The sequence below is a fragment of the Microcaecilia unicolor genome, chromosome 3 (assembly GCF_901765095.1).
Source record: "Microcaecilia unicolor chromosome 3, aMicUni1.1, whole genome shotgun sequence".
Lineage (NCBI taxonomy): Eukaryota > Metazoa > Chordata > Amphibia > Gymnophiona > Siphonopidae > Microcaecilia > Microcaecilia unicolor.
Genome location: NC_044033.1, coordinates 305,975,803 through 305,995,515, shown reverse-complemented (window position 1 = coordinate 305,995,515; position 19,713 = coordinate 305,975,803). Strand labels below are relative to the sequence as shown.

Below are 19,713 nucleotides of genomic sequence, written 5' to 3'. Positions count from 1 at the left end.
GTTTGTAGCCTTTTTAGGACACCCTTTTTACATCCAGTATAGGTGGAATTGCAGTAATCGAACTGAGTTATAACCAAGGATTGAACTAGCAGTCTAAAGACGTCTGGAGAGAAATATGATCTTCTCAGCTTCCAAAGAGACCTGAAGGATTTTTTCACTACTGAGGAAACCTGAGGCTCGAACATGAGGTGACTGTCAATTATTACACCCAGTACCCTATGCACAGAGTTTAGGGAGTACGACAAATTGTCAAAAGTAATTACCACAAGAAATTTAGTCTTATGTCTGTTTAACTTAAACTTAAATTCAGAAGCCCAGGATTCCAACAAGTCCAAGCCTAATCTTAGGGACATTTTCTGGAAGACCAGACTTCAAAGGATATAGATTGTGACATTGTCAAAAGTGCAGAACCCTGCTGCTGCTAGCCTTTCACCTAATGGATCCATTAGGGTCACCCAAATCGGCATAATCAAAAGCCGTTTTTGGGCGTCCTCAACTGCTTTCCATCGCGGGGACGACCAAAGTTCACAGGGGCGTGTCGGAAGCGTGGCGAAGGCGGGACTGGGGCATGCATAACACATGGGCATTCTCGACCGATAATGGAAAAAAGAAGGCGTCCCTGACGAGCACTTGGGTGACTTTACTTCGTCCATTTTTTTGTTACGACCAAGCCTCAAAAAGGTGCCCGAACTGACCAGATGACCACCGGAGGGAATCGGGGATGACCTCCCCTTACTCCCCCAGTGATCACCAACCCCCTCCCACCCTAAAAACAAAACTTTTTAAATATTTTTTTGCCAGCCTCAAATGTCATACCTAGCTCCATGACAGCAGTATGTGGTGGTAAATGTGAGCCCTTCAAAACCCACCAGAAACCCAGTGTACCCACATGTAGGTGCCCCCCTTCACCCCTTAGGGCTATGGTAGTGGTGTACAGTTGTGGGGAGTGGGTTTTGCGGGGGGGGGGGGGTTGGGGGGCTCAGCACACAAGGTAAGGGAGCTATGCACCTGGGAGCAATTTCTGAAGTCCACTGCAGTGCCCCCTAGGGTGCCCGGTTGGTGTCCTGGCATGTCAGGGGGACCAGTGAACTACAAATGCTGGCTTCTCCCACGACCAAAGGACTTGGATTTGGTCGTTTCTTAGATGGGCGTCCTCGGTTTCCATTATCGCCGAAAATCGGGGACGACCATCTCTAAGGTCGACCTAAATTTTGTGATTTGGGCGTCCCCGACCATATTATCGAAACGAAAGATGGACTCCTATCTTGTTTCAATAATACGGGTTTCCCCCTTCGCTGGGACATCCCGCAAGGATGTCCTCAGGAAAACTTGGGCGCCCCTTTCGATTATGCCCCTCAATGGGATAGAAGTGACAGGCCTGTAACTAGTAATATTTCCCAATGAAGCCGAGGTGCTCTTAGGGGTTGGGGTAAGTATTATAGAACCTTTCCACTGATGAAAAGTCCCTTGGGTCAGCATAAACGAGATATGAGCTTGAAGAAGGTCAGTGAATCCTGCTTTTGCAGTTTTTAATAAATAACTCGGACAAGCATCCAGAAGGCAATGTGAAGAATACTTTGTGAGAAAGGATTTGACAGTCTCATGAGTGGGTAACAGAAAGGAGGACCACAATTGTTCAGCCTCAATACCAGCATTTGGACTAGGCTGCTTGAAGCAAGAGAACGTCAGTGGCCTTAAGTTGCAACACAGCCTCCCTAATGTTAGTTAATTTTTGTTTGAATTATGTAGCTAATTGATTAGCAGAGGGAATGGCTACAGTTCAGTGGCGTAGCCAGACTTGACATTTTGGGTGGGCCCAGAGTTAATAGGGGTGGGCACTATGTATATAGGTATGAGTAGTTTTTCTTGGGATGCTACAAAATAAGTCCTTAGAATGCACTTGATGATGGATTTCTAAGTAGTCTGCCTAACAGCTGTATCAGCATAAACCACATACATAACAGAAAAACCAATATTTTTAAATATAATTACATTTTCCCATATCTTAAAATTGACCAGACATAAGTCTACTACAGTGGCAAACCTCTCAACACACGACAGGATCTTGCAATATAAATACACAGGAAAGATGTATTCAAATTCTGGTAGCACCTCAATAATAGCAATTTAAAATCCCTTAACTGTCAGGTACTTTGTGAAGTAACACTAAATCCTGCAAAGAAACTTCTTAGAGCCTATGTTGCAAATCTCAACACCAATTCTGAACATGAATACCAATAACAGTACTTTTATAAATGCAGCAGTGCATATACATAACAGCAATACACTTCCCATTGGAAAAGTCAGACAATTCAGACTCATACAACCCGACACAAACTACATGCCAGCAGAATCTCTCACCTTGGTCACATGCAGAGCACATACCAACTCTCATCAATTACAGAATAGAGGACCAAACATTAGCAATTGTCCTGTAGACTGGCATCAGTCCATCCCTGCCCTTCAGCCTGGCATCAGCTTTTCCCTTCCCTACCCCACCATCCATCTCCATAGCCCAGCATCAGCCCTTCCTTTCTCTACATCACTCTCTTCCCCATTTATCCCCATAGCACTGTATCAGCCCTTCCCAATCATTCATCCCATAGATAAGCCCTACCCTAACCCCCCATCCCGCCCTTTAGCCTAGCATCAGCCTTGTCCTACCCCCTACCCATCCTCCCACGGTCTGGGATCTCTTTCCCCAACCATGAAGGCCACCAGCATTAAATATAAGACTTTTTTTATGTCCTGGGCACTGCAGAGCCCACCTCCACCCAGAAACCTGCCTATATTAAATTTAAAACATTTTTTAAAAAGTTGTAACTCGGGCACTGCAGAGAACAACCCCCAAAACCCATCAACATGAAAAATATACAACCTTTTTTAGATTGTAACCTGAGCATTATAGCAAATTTATTGTTGGTGGGCTTCTGAAAAAAAGTATATTAAAATTATTAAATATGCCTTTTTTTTTTTTACCTAGGCAGTGAAGAGCATACCCCCACCCACCATTACACTGTACATGATGTTAACATTTTAAAAAATATATTTATTTTACCTGGCCTGGGCAGCTGGGCTTCAGTGGTGGTGGCAGATAGTGGTGCAGACTCAGAGCGCAATCATTGTGCTCTGCTTCATGTATGCTGTTGTGGGGCCACGGGGGAGTGCTGCTGAGGCCTGGGTGGAATCAACAAAATAAGGCTGATCTTCATTCAGAAGCAGGGCAGACCGGCAGAGTGGAGGAACCGCGACCGCGATGATAGCCGGCACAGTTTCCCCTCCCATGCAGCACTGCGGTGCCGTCACGCATGAGGGGGAGAAGCAGAGCAAAGCAGCAGAGTCCAGAAACTTCAGAACTGGATGGGGACTCAGGGAGTGAGCAACGGAGTAGCGGCGCCAGCGTCTAACACTACAATGGCTGCATTAAAAACAAAATTAGGCAGAGGAGGACCGGATGGCTGCCTGGGTGGGCCTGAGCTGAGATTGGGCACCTGTAGCTACGCCCCTGCTATAGTTACTGACGTTAAGTTTTCAGTCGATACAACTTATCAATAAGGTTAAAGAGCTTATTATACTCTCTGTAGAGATCTGGCCCTGCTAGCACTGTTGGTAGTAGTAGTATTGTTGGAAGGATAACCAAAGGAATTATTGTCACATAGCTATTACCTATTAAGTGGACCCATTTTAATTCTGGGTCTCTACTTTGTAAGATTAATCCCTTGAATTAGGCCTACAACCAAACACAACACACTACATATCAGATATTTAAAACATTAAATAAATAATAATTTGTAAAGCCTAAAAGGAAAAGCTAAATCACTGTCTATCCCAATAATAGGCAAGGACTACACCCACAAAGTAAATCTGAACAGGTTCTTAGGTCTCACAGTGAAATCACCTGCTTCCTGTAATTTACAGAACAGGTGAAGGTAAAAATAGGGTTGGGGCTTTAGTAGGCCTCTATTTTTCTTTTGTTCTTTTATCCACTGATACAAAAACCTCCTATGCTTGAAGTATGGAAAAAGAAACTTCGTGCCCCTAAAGCTGCTGTAGTCATTACAGCTTCTGCCTCTGTCCACACTGAATGCTTAGTCCAAGGCAAGGGTCTGATTTCCTGTGATAAATATATGCACATTGAAACCCTCATGAAAGAAGTACATACTACTACTACTTAACATTTCTAGAGCGCTACTAGGGTTACGCAGCGCTGTACAATTTAACAAAGAGAGACAGTCCCTGCTCAAAGAGCTTACAATCTAATAGACAAGGGTGTGTCCGATAGGTGTGTCCGGTCGGTCCTATAGGGGCAGTCAAATTGGGGCAGTCTGGATTCACTGAACGGTAAGGGTTAGGTGCCGAACGCAGCATTGAAGAGGTGGGCTTTAAGCAAAGACTTGAAGACGGGCAGGGAGGGGGCTTGGCGTAAGGGTTCAGGAAGGTTGTTCCAAGCATAGGGTGAGGCGAGGCAGAATGAGCGGAGCCTGGAGTTGGCGGTGGTGGAGAAGTACATGCACTAAGTGAGGAGGTGGCAAACCTTAGAAGCATCTGTGTCAATCAGAAATTAATTCCAGAGATGCATATTGAAACATTGGTGATCTCCAGCAAAGATAGAGGAGAACTAATGGAAAAAAAGGACAGCTGGACACACGTTACCGGATCCTGCAAAATCAGCCCCCCAAATTCATCTTCTGTTGAAATGAACAATTGATTCGCAACCCTGAGTGTAGAAGAGCTGAAAACATCTCAAGAACAGGTGGAAACTACAATCAAAAATCCCAAAGCTGCTGGATTGGTGGCCAGTAAGAAAAGAAAGGTAGTGGTGGTTGGTGATTGTCTTCTGAGGGGTACTGAAGTGCTCATCTGCTGACCAAATATGATGTCTAGGGAGGTGTGTTGTGTGCCTGGTGCCAAGATTTGAGATGTAACGGAAAGTTTGCCGAGACTGACCACTATCCTATGCTGCTTATCCATGTTGGCACAAATGATACTGCTAAGTATCCTACTGAACATATCAAGCAGGATTTCATGGCTTTGGGTCAGAAGGTGAAGCACGTAGGTGCAGAGGCAGTGTTCTCATCGATCCTTCCTGTTGAAGGTAAAGGCCAGATGAGGAAAGCTTGCATCCTGGAGCTGAATGTGTGACTGCATGGATGGTGCCAACGTGAGCCCTTCGGCTTCCTTGACCATGGGATGATTTTCCAAGAGCTACTGAGCGATGATGGTGTCCATCTATCAAGGATGGGACAAAGTGTCTTTAGTAACAGACTGGCTAAAGTTTAAAGGAGGCTTTAAACTAAATTGGCTGGGGATGGGTGAGAAAAGCCCCAAATTCATTATTAACCCTCAGAAGGGCAAGACAGCAAATATCTTTATAGAACAGGAAAAAAGAGTAAAATCTGGAGAGCCTTGTATACCAATGCCCGTAGTATGGGAAACAAATTGCTAGATCTAGAGGCTGCAATGATAGAAGCCAATTTGGATTTAGTGTCGGTCACTGAGACGTGGCTCATGGAGAACCATGACCGGGACATAGTTATATCTTGCTATAATCTATTCAGGAAGGACAGTGCAGGAAAAAAGGGTGGAGGAGTGGCATTATATGATAAGAATAATATTAAAGTGACAGAATTGCAGGACATACAGAGTAAGGAAGAAGCACTGTGGGTTAAACTGGTAAGGGGGAAAGGAAAATGTATTTACATTGGTGTAATATACGGGTCACCCACACAGTCAGAAGAAATGGACAGAGATTTAATTGAGGAATTCACAAGAGAGCTAAGAAAAGGGAGGTACCACTAATAGGTGACTAACATGCTAAGTTTGGCAGCCAAATCCAGCCACCCAAATAGCTGGCCTATCTTTGGCTGCTATAAACTTAACTTTCCAGCTCTGAATATTGACTTGGCCTGATAAGTTTAAACCAGCCAAAAATAAACCAGATATTTAATGCCGGTCACTGGAAACGGCTCGGCATTGAATATCTGGGCTCACCGCCGACTGTGGGAGTTTGCTGGGCTGCCTCCCGCAGTCTGAATATCAGCCCTAATGTGTCTTTTCAATGTTTTTCGTTGATGTCACATTTGGTCCTGTTCTGTTAAATTTTCTGAGAATAATTTTGCCCCCAGACAGATAGACAGACATTCTCAACCCCTTATATATAATTCTTTCCAACAGTTTGGGTTGGGAAGAATAAAAATGAAAATTAAATTATTGGGAATAAATAGCACAATAGTCAATGTAGACTGTATCTTTCATAGACTTCCTGGGGTACATATTTCCAAACTCGATGTGCTATGTTTTTGTAAGGAATGGGTCTACATGTATGTTAGCTCAGAGTTCATTCCCATTTCTGGCAGCTCTACTCATGGATGTAGATGTTAAGCTGGTAGACATTGTGGGGATTTCACTAAAACATAGGTCTTTGTGGATGTGGGTACAACCGTTAGACCTCAATTTTCTTTCCTTGTATTCCCTGCTTTTTCTCTTGTCTAACTCTTTCTCCTTCCGTCGCTTTCATGTAGCCTATTCTGTTCCAAGCATTCTTCCTGTCTCTTTTTGATCTTTGTGTTTCTTGTGCCCTTATTATCTCCTTCCTATCCCTCGTGTGGCGTGCCTCTCTGTCTCTCCTTAACTCTTCTCTGTGCTCTCTGGTCTCTCTCTCACCTCCTCTTGTGTCCTCCTCTGTTTATCTCTCCTCTGGTCTCTCTCCCACCTTTATCACTTTTGCTGTCCTTTGTTTCTCCCACTCATCTACCCCTTGCTCCCTCCTCTTTGCCTTCTTGCTCCCTTGTGCCTTAAGCAACTCTTTGTTTAATATTTAATAAATTTGTTATACTGCTCTTCAAAATTCACATCAAAATGGTTTACATGTCATTAAAAATAAAATTTAAAAAACCCAATATGATTAATAAAAATCAATTAGATATCAAATATCAAACACTTAAAATGATAAACAAATCATAATAACAATGAGATTCAGACAATTAAACAATAAATTAAATACTTGTAATTTTAAAAATTAATCTCAGCACCGTATTATCGGGTATACATCCAAATACAATAGGTGAAATCTATAGAAGGAACTATAGCTTAAGGGGGCATGAAATCTGAGCTGCAGCCCTGTCCCCTTCTTTCACTCAGCAGTACAGAAGAAGAGGCGGGGCAAGAGACAAGAGAACTCTGCTTGATGATATACAGGTCCATATAAAACCAGACTGTCCGTTTTAAAACCGGGTAGTTGGCAACCCATGATTACCTTGAAAAATAAAGACCATGTGCATATGTGCTTTGGTTTGAGGAATGCTATGTGGGGCAGCCAGGGATGGAATGTCATGGGACTGTCAGTATGGTCCTTATTCAGCACATATCCGCCCCTCTCCCTCCAATCAGCCTATTGACTTTGGGTTCAAAGATCTGATATGGACGTTCACTTCTCTGGTGGTGATCACATCAGTCTGCAGTGAAAAGTATCAGGGCCTACTCACTTTACATCAGATTTCTTTGTATTAGGCTGATGCTCCACACACGAGTTCCTGCCTAAAACTGGACTGCTATTTTATCCAGGCTACATATCCAGGAAGGTAAAAAAAAAAAAATCCTTATTTCCTGGATTGTAAAGGAGCTGTCAACTTTTATATGGAGTAGACTCAGGTCCTTAGAAAATCTACCTAGTTGGTTTGTTTCTTATAATCCTAAAGGCGTAGGAATGTGATAGCAAAGTGTGTAATTTCTATAGCATACTTTGCAGGATTGCAACATGAGGCTTGTTCTACAGACTTACATTCTTATTATTGCTTCCTTTTCTTCATTGCAGCTGGAGTGGAAAGGAGAACTCCCTGGTGGCTTCATATATCAGAGTCCAGCTGCCTGATTGACTTTATTTTATTGCAGTTGATTAGATTATTTATTTATGTCTTGTTTGCTTGCACTATATTATTTATTGTTTACTACAGACTTTATATTCCACCATTTGCTATGCATCAAAACAGGTTACATTTTCAACAAAATAAAATTGGATGAAACAGAGACTAATGGAGAGAGAAGAGAAGTTTACAAGATGAAAACAAAAATGCTCAGAGACAAGAGTAGAGAGTAGTAGTAAGAATTTAGAAGAATGTATAATCATAACACTCATACACGTATGTCTATAGGTACCAAAAGCCCATGGAAATAATGCAGGAGTTCTATGCTTTCACTCTAGGACACAGGACACTCTATGTGGGTGTGCGGATGCCTTTGGGCAGGCAGAGCCATCGGCATCACCGGACCCATAGCCAGAAGCACAGGAAACGAGACCGGATGCGGGGCTTCATCCAGGAGGAAGACCATGAGTCCCTTGCCCATGGTAAGTGGCTTCCAGCCTAAAATACTCAGTTTTACGTAGTTTCACAATAGTCACATGATTATACGTAACATAGTAGATGATGACAGATTGGAAGTAATTTTAACAGATGTTACATAGTAGATGACGGCAGATAAAGACCTGTACTGTCCATCCAGTCTGCCGAACAAGATAAACTTATTACACATGGTATGTGATACTTCATTTGTATACCTGACCTTGATTTGTCCTTGCCATTTTCAGGGCACAGACTGTAGAAGTCTGCCCAGAACTGACTTTGCTTTCCATAAAGGATTTTCTGCATATGAAGGACGATTCTATAATTGGGTGCCTGCATTTACGCACCACTACTAGAGAATGACACTGGGACAAAGTTTGTGTCTGTTCCCACCCCATCCCCACCACATCCCCGCAGTTTCTGTCTCCGTCCCTATCCCATCCCTAAGGGCCCTGTCTCTATCCCCGCCCCGTCACCAAAGGTTCTGTCCCCGTCCCCACTCCTTGAATGTGGATTCTGTCCTCATCTGCAGAAGCCTTGAACACCTATGTTTTTATATTTAAATATTTTTATTAAAGTATAAAAAGGAACAATATGCAGTGCAACTGTTATTTATAAATCACAAGTAGAAAACAATTATAATAACGAACAACTATAATAACCCCACCACCACCACCCTCTACCCTTCCAACCCCAACAATAGCTGACTTCTACTACCCCAAGGAACTCTAATCCACCCTGTTAAAATGTCCAGGGGTACAAAATATAGCCCGTTCTGTATGCCCTAGCAGGGGAGAAATATGCCCTATAAAGCACAGTTATGATTTTTTAATCTGTGGATGAATAAATTATCAACAATCTCAGGATTCAGTCTAGCTCTCCTGTCTTCCACAGTCCTTCCTCCAATAGAAGATGTCTTCTCAGAAGGTGTTCTGGTAGCATGAATGTACAGGATCCCCCATGCAAATTTTGCCAGTTGTGGCCATCATGTTTGCTTTTTTTTTTCCAAAAAAAATCAAAATTTCATTGTCTGTATCACTCAAACATAAATAATGGTCCAGTTCATTAACAGTCTTCAAAGTAGAGAATGATATGGGGACAAAGTTTGTCCCCATCTCCATGGGCTCTGTCCCCATCCATGCTCTGTCCCCGTCCCCGCCCCATCCCCGCGGGCTCTGTCCCCATCCCTACAGTTACTAAGGGTCCCCGTCCCCATGTCATTCTCTAACCACTACCACGTATAAATGTACATATACCGGCAATTTTTTGGGTAAGAATACACTGATGCATTGAGGTAGCAGCAATGCGACTAAACGCTAATCTGTAAGGGCCTGCATAAGTGGCATAGTTCGTAAATGCAAGGGGGCATTCACATGGGTGATTCATAGGATGGTCATGGGTATGGCTGCCACTTAAGAATGCAGCTTACAGAGTACTGTATTTCATGCCCACCCTTGCAGCATTTAGACACCCACAGTTATACCAGGTCTATGGCTGGAGTAACAGCAGACATGTAAATGTAGGGTGCACCGATACTAGGTTATGCTAGTATTCTTTAATGGAATTGGGGTTTCCAGATACCATTGCTCTCACCATACTCCATTGAGGCTGCTGAAATGAGTTGCCCAGTTAACAGAATTAAAGCTTATTTTGCATGTGTACATGAATGTATAAAGTACTGTATATGCGCTGAAAGAATGTGTGTACTTTTACATGTACCACATGTAGACATTCCTGGGAGCATAGCTTAGGTAGAGCAGGGGCAGAGTGCCAGTGTGTACATAAATTTGATAAAATATCTGGGTACCCACGGAAAGAACTCACACATATTTTTCACAGCAGGTGTTTATTTGTTCATGGTCATTTGCACGATATTGAGGCTGGTTCTGGAAGCCTATTTCATAAAGACACATAGGGACCCTTTAACTAAGCAGCATTAAGCAGCTACTGAAGGTTTTATTGTGCATTAAACAACATTATGGCAAACCAGTTGGGTAGGGGCAGAACAGTGGAGTGGCCAGCAGTGACAACTGGTGTAAGGACTGGTACCATGCGACTGCTGATAGTATGGCTGCACTTAACACCACCTGAAGAGGTGGCATTAAGAGCACTCATGCAGTCTGGTAGCTTGGACACCCTAGGAAGAACTGCTGCCACAGCACACTCCTCCTGCATAGGTTATGTAAATCACTTTAGTTGTACCACAGAAAGCGGTATGTCAAGTTCATGACCCTTAACCCTTCACCTTTATCTTTTCAACCCCCTTCCTCCCAAAAGCCATATACCTCCTGACATCTCTCCCCCTTCCGATTCCTTCCTCAAATCACATACCACACCAAACATCATTTGCAAGTCACATACCTCTTGATGTCTCCTCCAGATCCCTCCTGCAAGTCATATAACCCCCTAACATCCCCCTTTTATGATTCCACCTCCTGAAAGTCAATTACCCTTCCCTCAACTAGAATAAGTCCTGCCCTCAGAGAGCCCAATCTTCCCCAAACCCCCATCTCCTTCCTGGGTCCTACCTGGGAGTTTCTGTGGTAGTCCAGTGGCCCATGATGGAAGCGGTTCTCCTAAGCTCCCACCCAGGACTATGCTGGAATCTAAAATGGTGCTGATGACCCCTAGTGGTTGTCTCTTGGTACTATCTGGAAGTCACCCCTAGTGCTTCCAGATGCTCCATAGACGCGAGACTACTGCTAGGGGTATTGGCTCTGTTTTGAATTTGGCACAGTCCTGGGTGGAAATCAAGGGGGACTACTCTGACCACAACCCACTGGATCACCATGGAGACTTACGGGGGGAGGGCTTGTTCTCACGGGGGCAGAAGTTTTGAACAGGGTGGGAGTCAGATGGGTCGGGAAATGTGATTTTCAGGGTTAGGATCAGAAAGGGAAATGTCTGGGGTTTATTTGACTTGTAAGGGTAATCAAAAGGGGAGAGATGTTCAGTGGGTATGTGACTTGTGGGGAAGAGATTGGAAGGGGGGAGGTGTTGGGAGGGGATATGTGATTTGCAGGGAGATAATAGAAGAGGGAGAGATCTTGGGTACCACTGTTCTTTATTTATTTATTTATTTTGGAGTGGGCCTGCACTGAGTTAAATGCTGTGGTAGATAGAGTGAATGAGTCTGTGCAGAGTGAACGATCCTGTGCTATCTGCCACTACATGTAACGTGGTGCCAGTGTGTTGAGTGTCTGCCTTGTGCAGTAAATGCAGGTCAGTTGCTGGACATACCTTTTCATTTACTACACAGGTTTTACATACTAGACTAAATCTAAAATCACCTAAAATCACCATACTAGCCTAACTCACCTAAAATCTAGGCACCTGCACTTATGCCAGTCATAGAACTGCACACTGAAGGATCCCACCCATGCTCTGCCTCTATGTACAAATTTGTTCTATGTAAGTTAAACAAGTATTTGCAGAATAGCACTTACGTGGATATACACAAACGTACTTATATAAATGCTAGTAGTCTGCATATTTATGTGTTTATCACATGTGTAAATGTGGGTGCCCAGTTTGCTGAATTGCCCTTTTAATCATTATTGTGCTCTAAGCGGCTCAATGTAAGAATACATCCATAAAATGGAATTGCTTAAAAAATATATGCTATTTATATATTGTTAAAGTACTTAGCTTTAAAATCAATGCCAGTCTATGGCTTTATGTTAGCATTTTTTCTCCATTATCTGGACTTGCAACCCATCTGCATATCCTAACAGCCTTCTCCAAGGTGACTCGCAGGTCTACCCCGATCCACCCAGGACCTTCGCTCCAGGTGCCTAGCGCTTCCACCAGCTGCCTTCCAGGTGCTGTGGAAGACTTGCAGCCCATCTGCATATTCACACAGCTTTCTCTGGTTTGACTCCCAGATCCACCCCAATCCACCCAGGGCCTTCACTCCAGGTGCCGAACGCCGAAATTGTTTCTCTATACACTTTGTATTTTCTCTCTGCTATTTCTTATGTCTCCAGTACAGTTTCTCTTCTTGGTACTGTCCCTTCCCAATCTCTTTCTCCATCAGAAACCACTGTATACCCTAGGAACACATTGCCCACCTTCAGCTTTCATCATCTCACCATCGATTTTGTCTTCTCTCTTCTTCTCAGTTCTCAACCTTCAACATTTCCTTCCTTTCATTCAGCCATCTCCATTCTGTCTGAGTACATCTCGCCTTTGTCGCTGTCATCATCTTCTCTTCTTCTTAACTCTCTTGCTCCTTCTCCCACTCTCCTCTGAGGATATCAATCCCAATCCTAGGCCTCCACATCAGCTCTCATCCTGATGTCTCCAATCTAATTTCTGTTCCTCTCCTCTCCCCTTCTTCTCTGCCTTTCTCATGTGCACTGTGGAATGCGTGCTCTGTCTACAACAAACCTGCTGTGTCTGCAACAAACTGTCATACATCCATGACCTCTTTTCTCTCGTATTCTCCATCTGCTTGACCTGAGACTTGGCTTTGACCTGAAGGCTGTGCTTCAGCTGTGGCCCTGTGTCATTGAGGTTTTCTTTTCTCCTGTACTCAGTGGCATTCCACCCGGGGCCGATTGCTGCCAGGCACCCCCCTGGCGCATCACCCCCACTCCTTTAGTGCATCGCTCTTACCTCCTGGGACTGGGGGTGCAGGGAGAAGTTGCACGGCTGTTCCCTGCACCCGGAACAGGAAGTAATGTCAGAGGGAGCAGGGAACCAGCGGAGCCAACAGCCTTGCCGCTGCTCCTTGCATCCCCTTGCAGCATGAACCTGGAGTGGACCACCCCCACTACTCTGCCCTTGCTACGCTACTGCCCATATTTCTCGCCTGGTTGGCCGCAGAGGTGGTGTCGGGCTACTACTTTCACCCTATTGTAGAGTTCAACCTCTTCTTCCACCTCAGTCTCACTGCTTTTCTTCCTTTGAAGTCCACTCCATCTGTGTAATCACTCCTCTACGTTTCTGAGTAGCAGTCATTTATGGACCCCCTGATAAGTCCCTTTCTTTCTTTCTCACTAACTTTGACTCCTGGCTTTCCTTCTTTCTTTAACCTTCTTTTCCTTCCCTCATTCTTGGGTATTTTAACATTCATGCTAATGATCCCTCTGACCCATCTCCTTCTCAGGTTCTCACTTTAACATCCTTTTTCAGTCTTCAACTGTGCTCCACTACCCCTTCTCACCAGAATTGCCACTGTCTTGATCTTATCTTCTTCTCCAACTGCTCACTCTTCAGTTTCTGTGCCTCAGCTGGTCCCCTCTCTGACCATAATCTGATAACTTTCACACTTAAACATCTTCCCCCCTCAGTCCCGTCCAATCTTCACCAATGCATTTAGGAATCTTGAGGCTATTGACTCTTCTACTCTGTCATCCAGTGTTTCAAACCTCTTCTCAACCACTATCCTGCTTATTTTCGAAGGAGAAGGGTGGCCATCTTCCGACACAAATCGGGAGATGCCGGCCTTCTCCTAAAGCCGGCCAAATCGGTATAATCGAAAGCCGATTTTGGCCGGCTTCAACTGCTTTCTGTCGCAGGGCCGGCCAAAGTTCAAGAGGGCGTGTCGGCATTGTACCAAAAGCGGGACAGGGGCGTGGTTAAGAGATGGCCGTCTTCGGCCGATAATGGAAAAAAGAAAGCCGGCCCTGACGAGCACTTGGCCGGCTTTACTTGGTCCCTTTTTGTTCACGACCAAGCCTTGAAAAGGTGCCCAAACTGACCAGATGACCACCGAAGGGAATCGGGATTCACCTCCCCTTACTCCCCCAGTGGTCACCAACCCCTTCCCACCCAAAAAAAAAATAAAAAACATTGTTTTGCCAGCCTCTATGTCAGCCTGAAATGTCATACCCAGCTCCATCACAGCAGTATGCAGGTCCCTGGAGCAGTTTTTAGTGAGTACTGCAATGCACTTCAAGCAGGTGGACCCAGGCCCATCCCCCCCTACCTGTTACACTTGTGGTGGTAAATGGGAGCCCTCCGAAACCCACTGTACCCACATCTAGGTGCCCCCCTTCATCCCTAAGGGCTATGGTAGTGTTGTGCAGTTGTGGGGAGTGGGTTTATGGGGGGGGGGGGGTGGGGGCTCAGCACCCAAGGTAAGGGAGCTATGCACCTGGGATCATTTTTTTTTATTTGTAAGAAGTCTTTATTATGCAATTGAAGAATACAGATTTGCTTCAGTACAAAAAGAATGATGCACCAGTGCATAAATATTACATAAACATACACCCCTCGTCTACAACTGTAACATTCAGAACCAAACCTCAGTAGACTTCAAAGGTTTCTTAAACGTTTCAGAATACAATAATTATCCCACCCATATCCCACCCCACCACTTCCTACTTACCCACCCTCCCTCCCAGTAAGCTTAGTAGTATGACCTTACAGACTGCAGTCATTATAACATCACGCTACAGATTTCGCATAGTGGTCAGAAATGTATTTCCATATCGATTGCCATTTTCTCATCTGACGTTTTCTTACAGCTATCAACCTCTCCATCTCACACACGTAACTCAATTTGCTATGCCATTTTGTGATTGGCGGGACCCCTGCCTGTTTCCAATGGGAAGCTATGGTTACTCTGGCAACCCCTAGAGCCTGTTGCACCAAGATTTGTTGAGGTTTCTTTAGGCCTGGAGGCTTTACCGAGAAGAGGAAGAACTCAGGAGTCCACGGAATTGAGCACCCCACCCACTGCTGTAATCGAGTATGAACTGACTTCCAAAATGCCCGAACTTTTACACACCTCCACCACACGTGACCCATAGTCCCTCTTTATCCGCACCCCCTCCAGCACAACCCGGAAGAGTCCGAAATATGCGCTGAAGACGATCCGGAGTAAGATACCATCTATATAATACTTTCACTGCATTTTCTTTAAATGGGACATGGGTGTACACACCGGCCGCATGTCACTCTATTCTCTCCCACTCGGTCTCCCCCATGGCCATTCCAATCTCTTTCTCCCAACTCTTCCTATGTAGAGTATAACTAGGTACCTGCGCAGCAATACTGCGATATAGTCGACTGATCAAACCCCGGGAAGAGGCAAATCTCTCACTAATGTCCTCCAAACATAACCGTTCCCTTTTTATGACCTGACATACAGCCTCAGTTTTAAGGAAGTGGGCTAATTGACAGTAGGCAAATTCATCCCCATCCCATATGGAGTACCTGATCTTCAAGGTCTCGAACGGGATCAGAGAATCCTCCTCGAACATCTGACCCCAGGTGCTCAGGCCCTCCATGTGCCACCGGTGGAAAACCCCCACTTCATTCCATGGCAGAAACATAGGATTAAATGCTATAGGGGCCATACATGTTAGTATACATCACCCACGTGGGAACATACTATCCCAGTAGTGAAGAGTGACACATATGGACGGACACATTCCCTCCTCAGCACTCTAAAGGGCCTAGGAAGCCACATAAGCGATCCCAAGGGCCTCATCCTCAAAGAGTGTTGTTCAATATGCACCCATTGTCTATCCGGGTAATTCTGATGCCATTCAACCGCAGATTTCCCTTGAACGGCCCTGTAGTACCATAGGAGGTTCGGGACACCTAGTCCTCCCTTTCTCCTATCCTGATAGAGCAACTGACGTGCTAAACGTGGACGTTTACCCGCCCAGACGAATCGCATGATAGAATCTTGCATGGATGCAAGGAGTCGCCTGGGCAGCATTACAGGTAGCGCTTGGAATAAATATAATAAACGGGGCAACACGTTCATCTTAACAATGGCTATCCTTCCAAACCACGAAACCTCCTGATCCCCCCAACGCTCTAAGTCTAACTTGATGTTGCGAGTCAGTCCCTTATAGTTGGCCTCGGTTAATTCAGAGAGATTGGAAGTGATATTTACCCCCAGGTATTTAATGCGTTTTGTGGCCCATCTAAACGGATATTGCACCTTCAGAGTCTCTACTATGTCCTCTGGAAGTGAAATATTCAAAGCCTCCGATTTTGTCATATTAACTTTGAAACCAGAGACTGCTGAATATTCCTCTATAAGACGCAGAAGGGTAGAGAAAGTGGGCACAGGACGAGTAACATATAACAAAATATCATCTGCAAAAAGAGCTACCTTATGCATTCTATCCGCTACACAAGCCCCAGACATTCCCGGATCTAACCTTAGTTTTGAAGCAAATGGCTCCATAACCATTGCGAACAGGAGGGGTGACAACGGGCATCCCTGCCTGGTTCCCCTATGGAGTCCAAACAGATCTGAGTTACTTCCATTGATCCGGGCACACGCTCGAGGAGAGTCATATAATGCCTGGATCCATCTCCTGAATTGAGCTCCAAACCCCATGGCCTCCAGAACCTTATACATGAAGGGCCAATGGACCCTGTCAAAAGCTTTTTCTGCGTCTAAGCTAAGTAGACACAGAGGCCGTTTGGTATTTTTTGCTAGATATATAAGGTCCAAGGTACGCCTGATATTGTCTGTGGCCTTACGGTGCGACACAAACCCAACCTGATCAGGATGTATGAGTGTCGGCATCAACGGTGCCAATCTATTTGTCAGCACTTTAGCCAGTATTTTAACATCGGCGTTCAAGACTGAGATAGGTCTATAAGAACCACATTCAACCGGGTCTTTGGCTGAGGCAACACCGCAATCCAAGCCTCCATCATTGATGAGGGCAGCTTCTCCCCATTTCCCACCTGATTGAACAGGTCCGCGAGGAGTGGAGCCAATTCTATTGCAAATTTCTTGTAAAATTCGTTCGGAAGCCCGTCCAGTCCAGGTGACTTACAAGAGGGCAGGCCGCATATTGCCTCTTGTACCTCAAGTGGAGTAACGGGCCTGTCTAACAGTTCTCGGTGCTGGAGTGTCAGGCATGACATCTCACTATCAGCCAAATAGGTATCGATAGATTCCGAGGGGGGTGTGATCTCTTGTTTATACAGTGCTTGATAAAATTCCCTAAAACGTTTACGAATAAGGTCCGATTTGTATAACACCAAGCCTGTGCCATCATGTTATCTGCTTTACCGTATGGTCAACTTTTTGCCTCTTTAATTTAATGGCCAGGAGCCGGCCAGCCTTATTGGCAAACTCGTATACTCCAGCCCTTAACCTCTCTCGGCCCATGTTGAGCTGCTCTGAGTAAATAGAATCCAGCTTCATCCGTTCTCCGCGCAATTGATTCCATATGTGAGGGGATTTATATGCTTTATGTTGACCCTCCAACACCTGTATCCTGTCCATACATCTCGCTTTCTGGAGTTTACGTGCCCGAGAACGTGCACTTGCTAGCTTTAAGAAATAATCCCTTGAGACCGCCTTCATTGCATCCCACACAGTAGCTAAGGATGGGCCTGAATTGATATTAAACTCCAAATACTCTTTCAACAGTTTTCTATAGCCGTCCTCCACCTCCTGTTCTACCAGTAAGCTGATGTTCAGTGTCCATCTCTTATCCTTTATTTCCAATTTTATATTCGGCAAAGTGACCCACACAGGTGCATGGTCAGAGATCGTTACATTGCCTATTCCATCTGTTGGACCGTGCTCTACCAACGAGACATCCACAAATATGTGGTCGATATGCGAATAAGAATTGTGCACTGGGGAATGATATGTATAATCTCTGTCCGCCATATGTGTCAATCTCCATAGATCTAGTGTACGTAAGGAATGGGCCAACGACTCCCAATACTAGTGCCTCTGTTCTCCCCTCCTTATTAGTAGGTCCCGTTCTATCTATACCTGGGTTAAGGACTGCATTAAAGTCACCCTCCAATATTAGAGGATCCTGTACAAATAAGGCTAGCAAATTATTCACCCTAGTAAAGAACTTTGCCTGTCCACTATTGGGGGCATATACAGATGCTATCGTTAAATCAACCTGATCTATTTGGACATGTAGAAATATAAACCGCCCTCCCGGGTCCTTCTTTATTCGCAGCACCTTTACCGCTACTGCTGAGTGGAACATTATGGCCACCCCTCTTTTTTTGGAGGCCTCAGAAGAGGCACAATAGACCCCAGGGTACCCCGAGCAGGAGAGAAGTTTTTCATGCTTGCTTCGGAGGTGCGTCTCTTGTAAGAGAACCACGTGTGGCTTCAACTGTTGTAGCTCTCTATAGAGCTTCTGCCTCTTTTGGAGCATATTCAAACCTTTAACATTATAGGATAATAGCTTTAACTCAGCACACATTATTCAAGATGTAAATAGCGTACAGCTTTGATGTTCAGCAACAACTTTACATTCCAATATGCATTACAGTCTGAAAGTGAGAACATTTCAGTTACCCAGTATGCATTACAGTCTGAACGTAAGATCATTTCAGTCACCCAGTCCCCCCCTTCTGTAACCCTACCCCCAGGGCCGATCTTAGCAAGTGCGGGGCCCTGTGCACACCAATTTGGTGGGGCCCCATCCTAGCTCCACCCCCACCCTAGCTCTGCCCCCACCCTAGCTCCACCCCATTGATACGATTATTCCATTTTTAGAATTTTTTTTTATTTATGAAATTTCAAATAAAGACAAATGAAGCTAAACTTGTACAAAAAAAACTGATTGAAATAATAAGCACAATGCTATCATCATGAAACCTCCCCTCCCCAGAAATTATTCAGTTCAAGTCCACTACAATTAGTAGTTCCAATTCTCATAACAAAGGAGAAAATAAGGAAAAATATTAAGAAAAGATCCAGCACAGTGCTACAGTGTACAAGGTATGCTAGGAATGCTTTATCTGCCTATGGCTGGAGAGAGGTTGAGTGACTCGATGTAGTCCTGGTCCGGGTTGGAGCGGAGGCACGAGGCAGAGTTGAGGCACGCTGAGTGGGGCCCCCTTAGGCGCGGGGCCCTATGCGGCCGCCTTGGTCGCCTCTGCCTAAGACCGGCCCTGCCTACCCCAAGATCCCTTCCATATCTGCATCCCTCCCTCCTCCCGCTGTTCTCCCCCCTTACCTACCCTCCCTTCTAGATCCCAACCCCTAGAAACCATCCTAATTCCCCTACTCCCACCAATTCTACCTAACTCCATCCCCCCACCAGACAGTGCCACAGGCACCGAATGGGCTTGTCAGAGAAAGGAACCCACCGACCAAATAGACCACCCCTCCCGTCTCCCACACAAATCCCCTCTCTATGGATTAATAGATGCTATTCATCTGTGACACCTCCACCCCTTGTTAGAACATTTACCACTTGAAAACTTTCCAACTGCCAAACAGTTTGATAAGTCCCGTTACGCTGACGTCAAAAATTATAACAAAGTCAACCAATGTACAAACCAACTCAGGTCCCTTGTTTCTGAGTCTTTTGACCCACACGCTTCCACTTCTGCAAGCGAGCTTTCGTGGAAGGCGCTATCTCTGTTGGCAATGCAGATGTTGGGGTCAGGCCTGCTTCGTGTAGAC

General features: G+C 45.0%; 1 protein-coding gene across 2 annotated transcripts in view; it reads left to right on the top strand.

The window, feature by feature from the left end:
* The window catches only part of SLC4A8 (solute carrier family 4 member 8), a 492,841-nt gene that overhangs the window by 202,541 nt on the left and 270,587 nt on the right, over positions 1–19,713 (top strand). For both annotated transcript variants that reach the window (XM_030198274.1, XM_030198272.1), the window contains exon 3: positions 8,201–8,344. In XM_030198274.1, the coding sequence (XP_030054134.1) occupies positions 8,201–8,344 (144 nt within the window). The remainder of the gene's footprint in view (positions 1–8,200; positions 8,345–19,713) is intronic.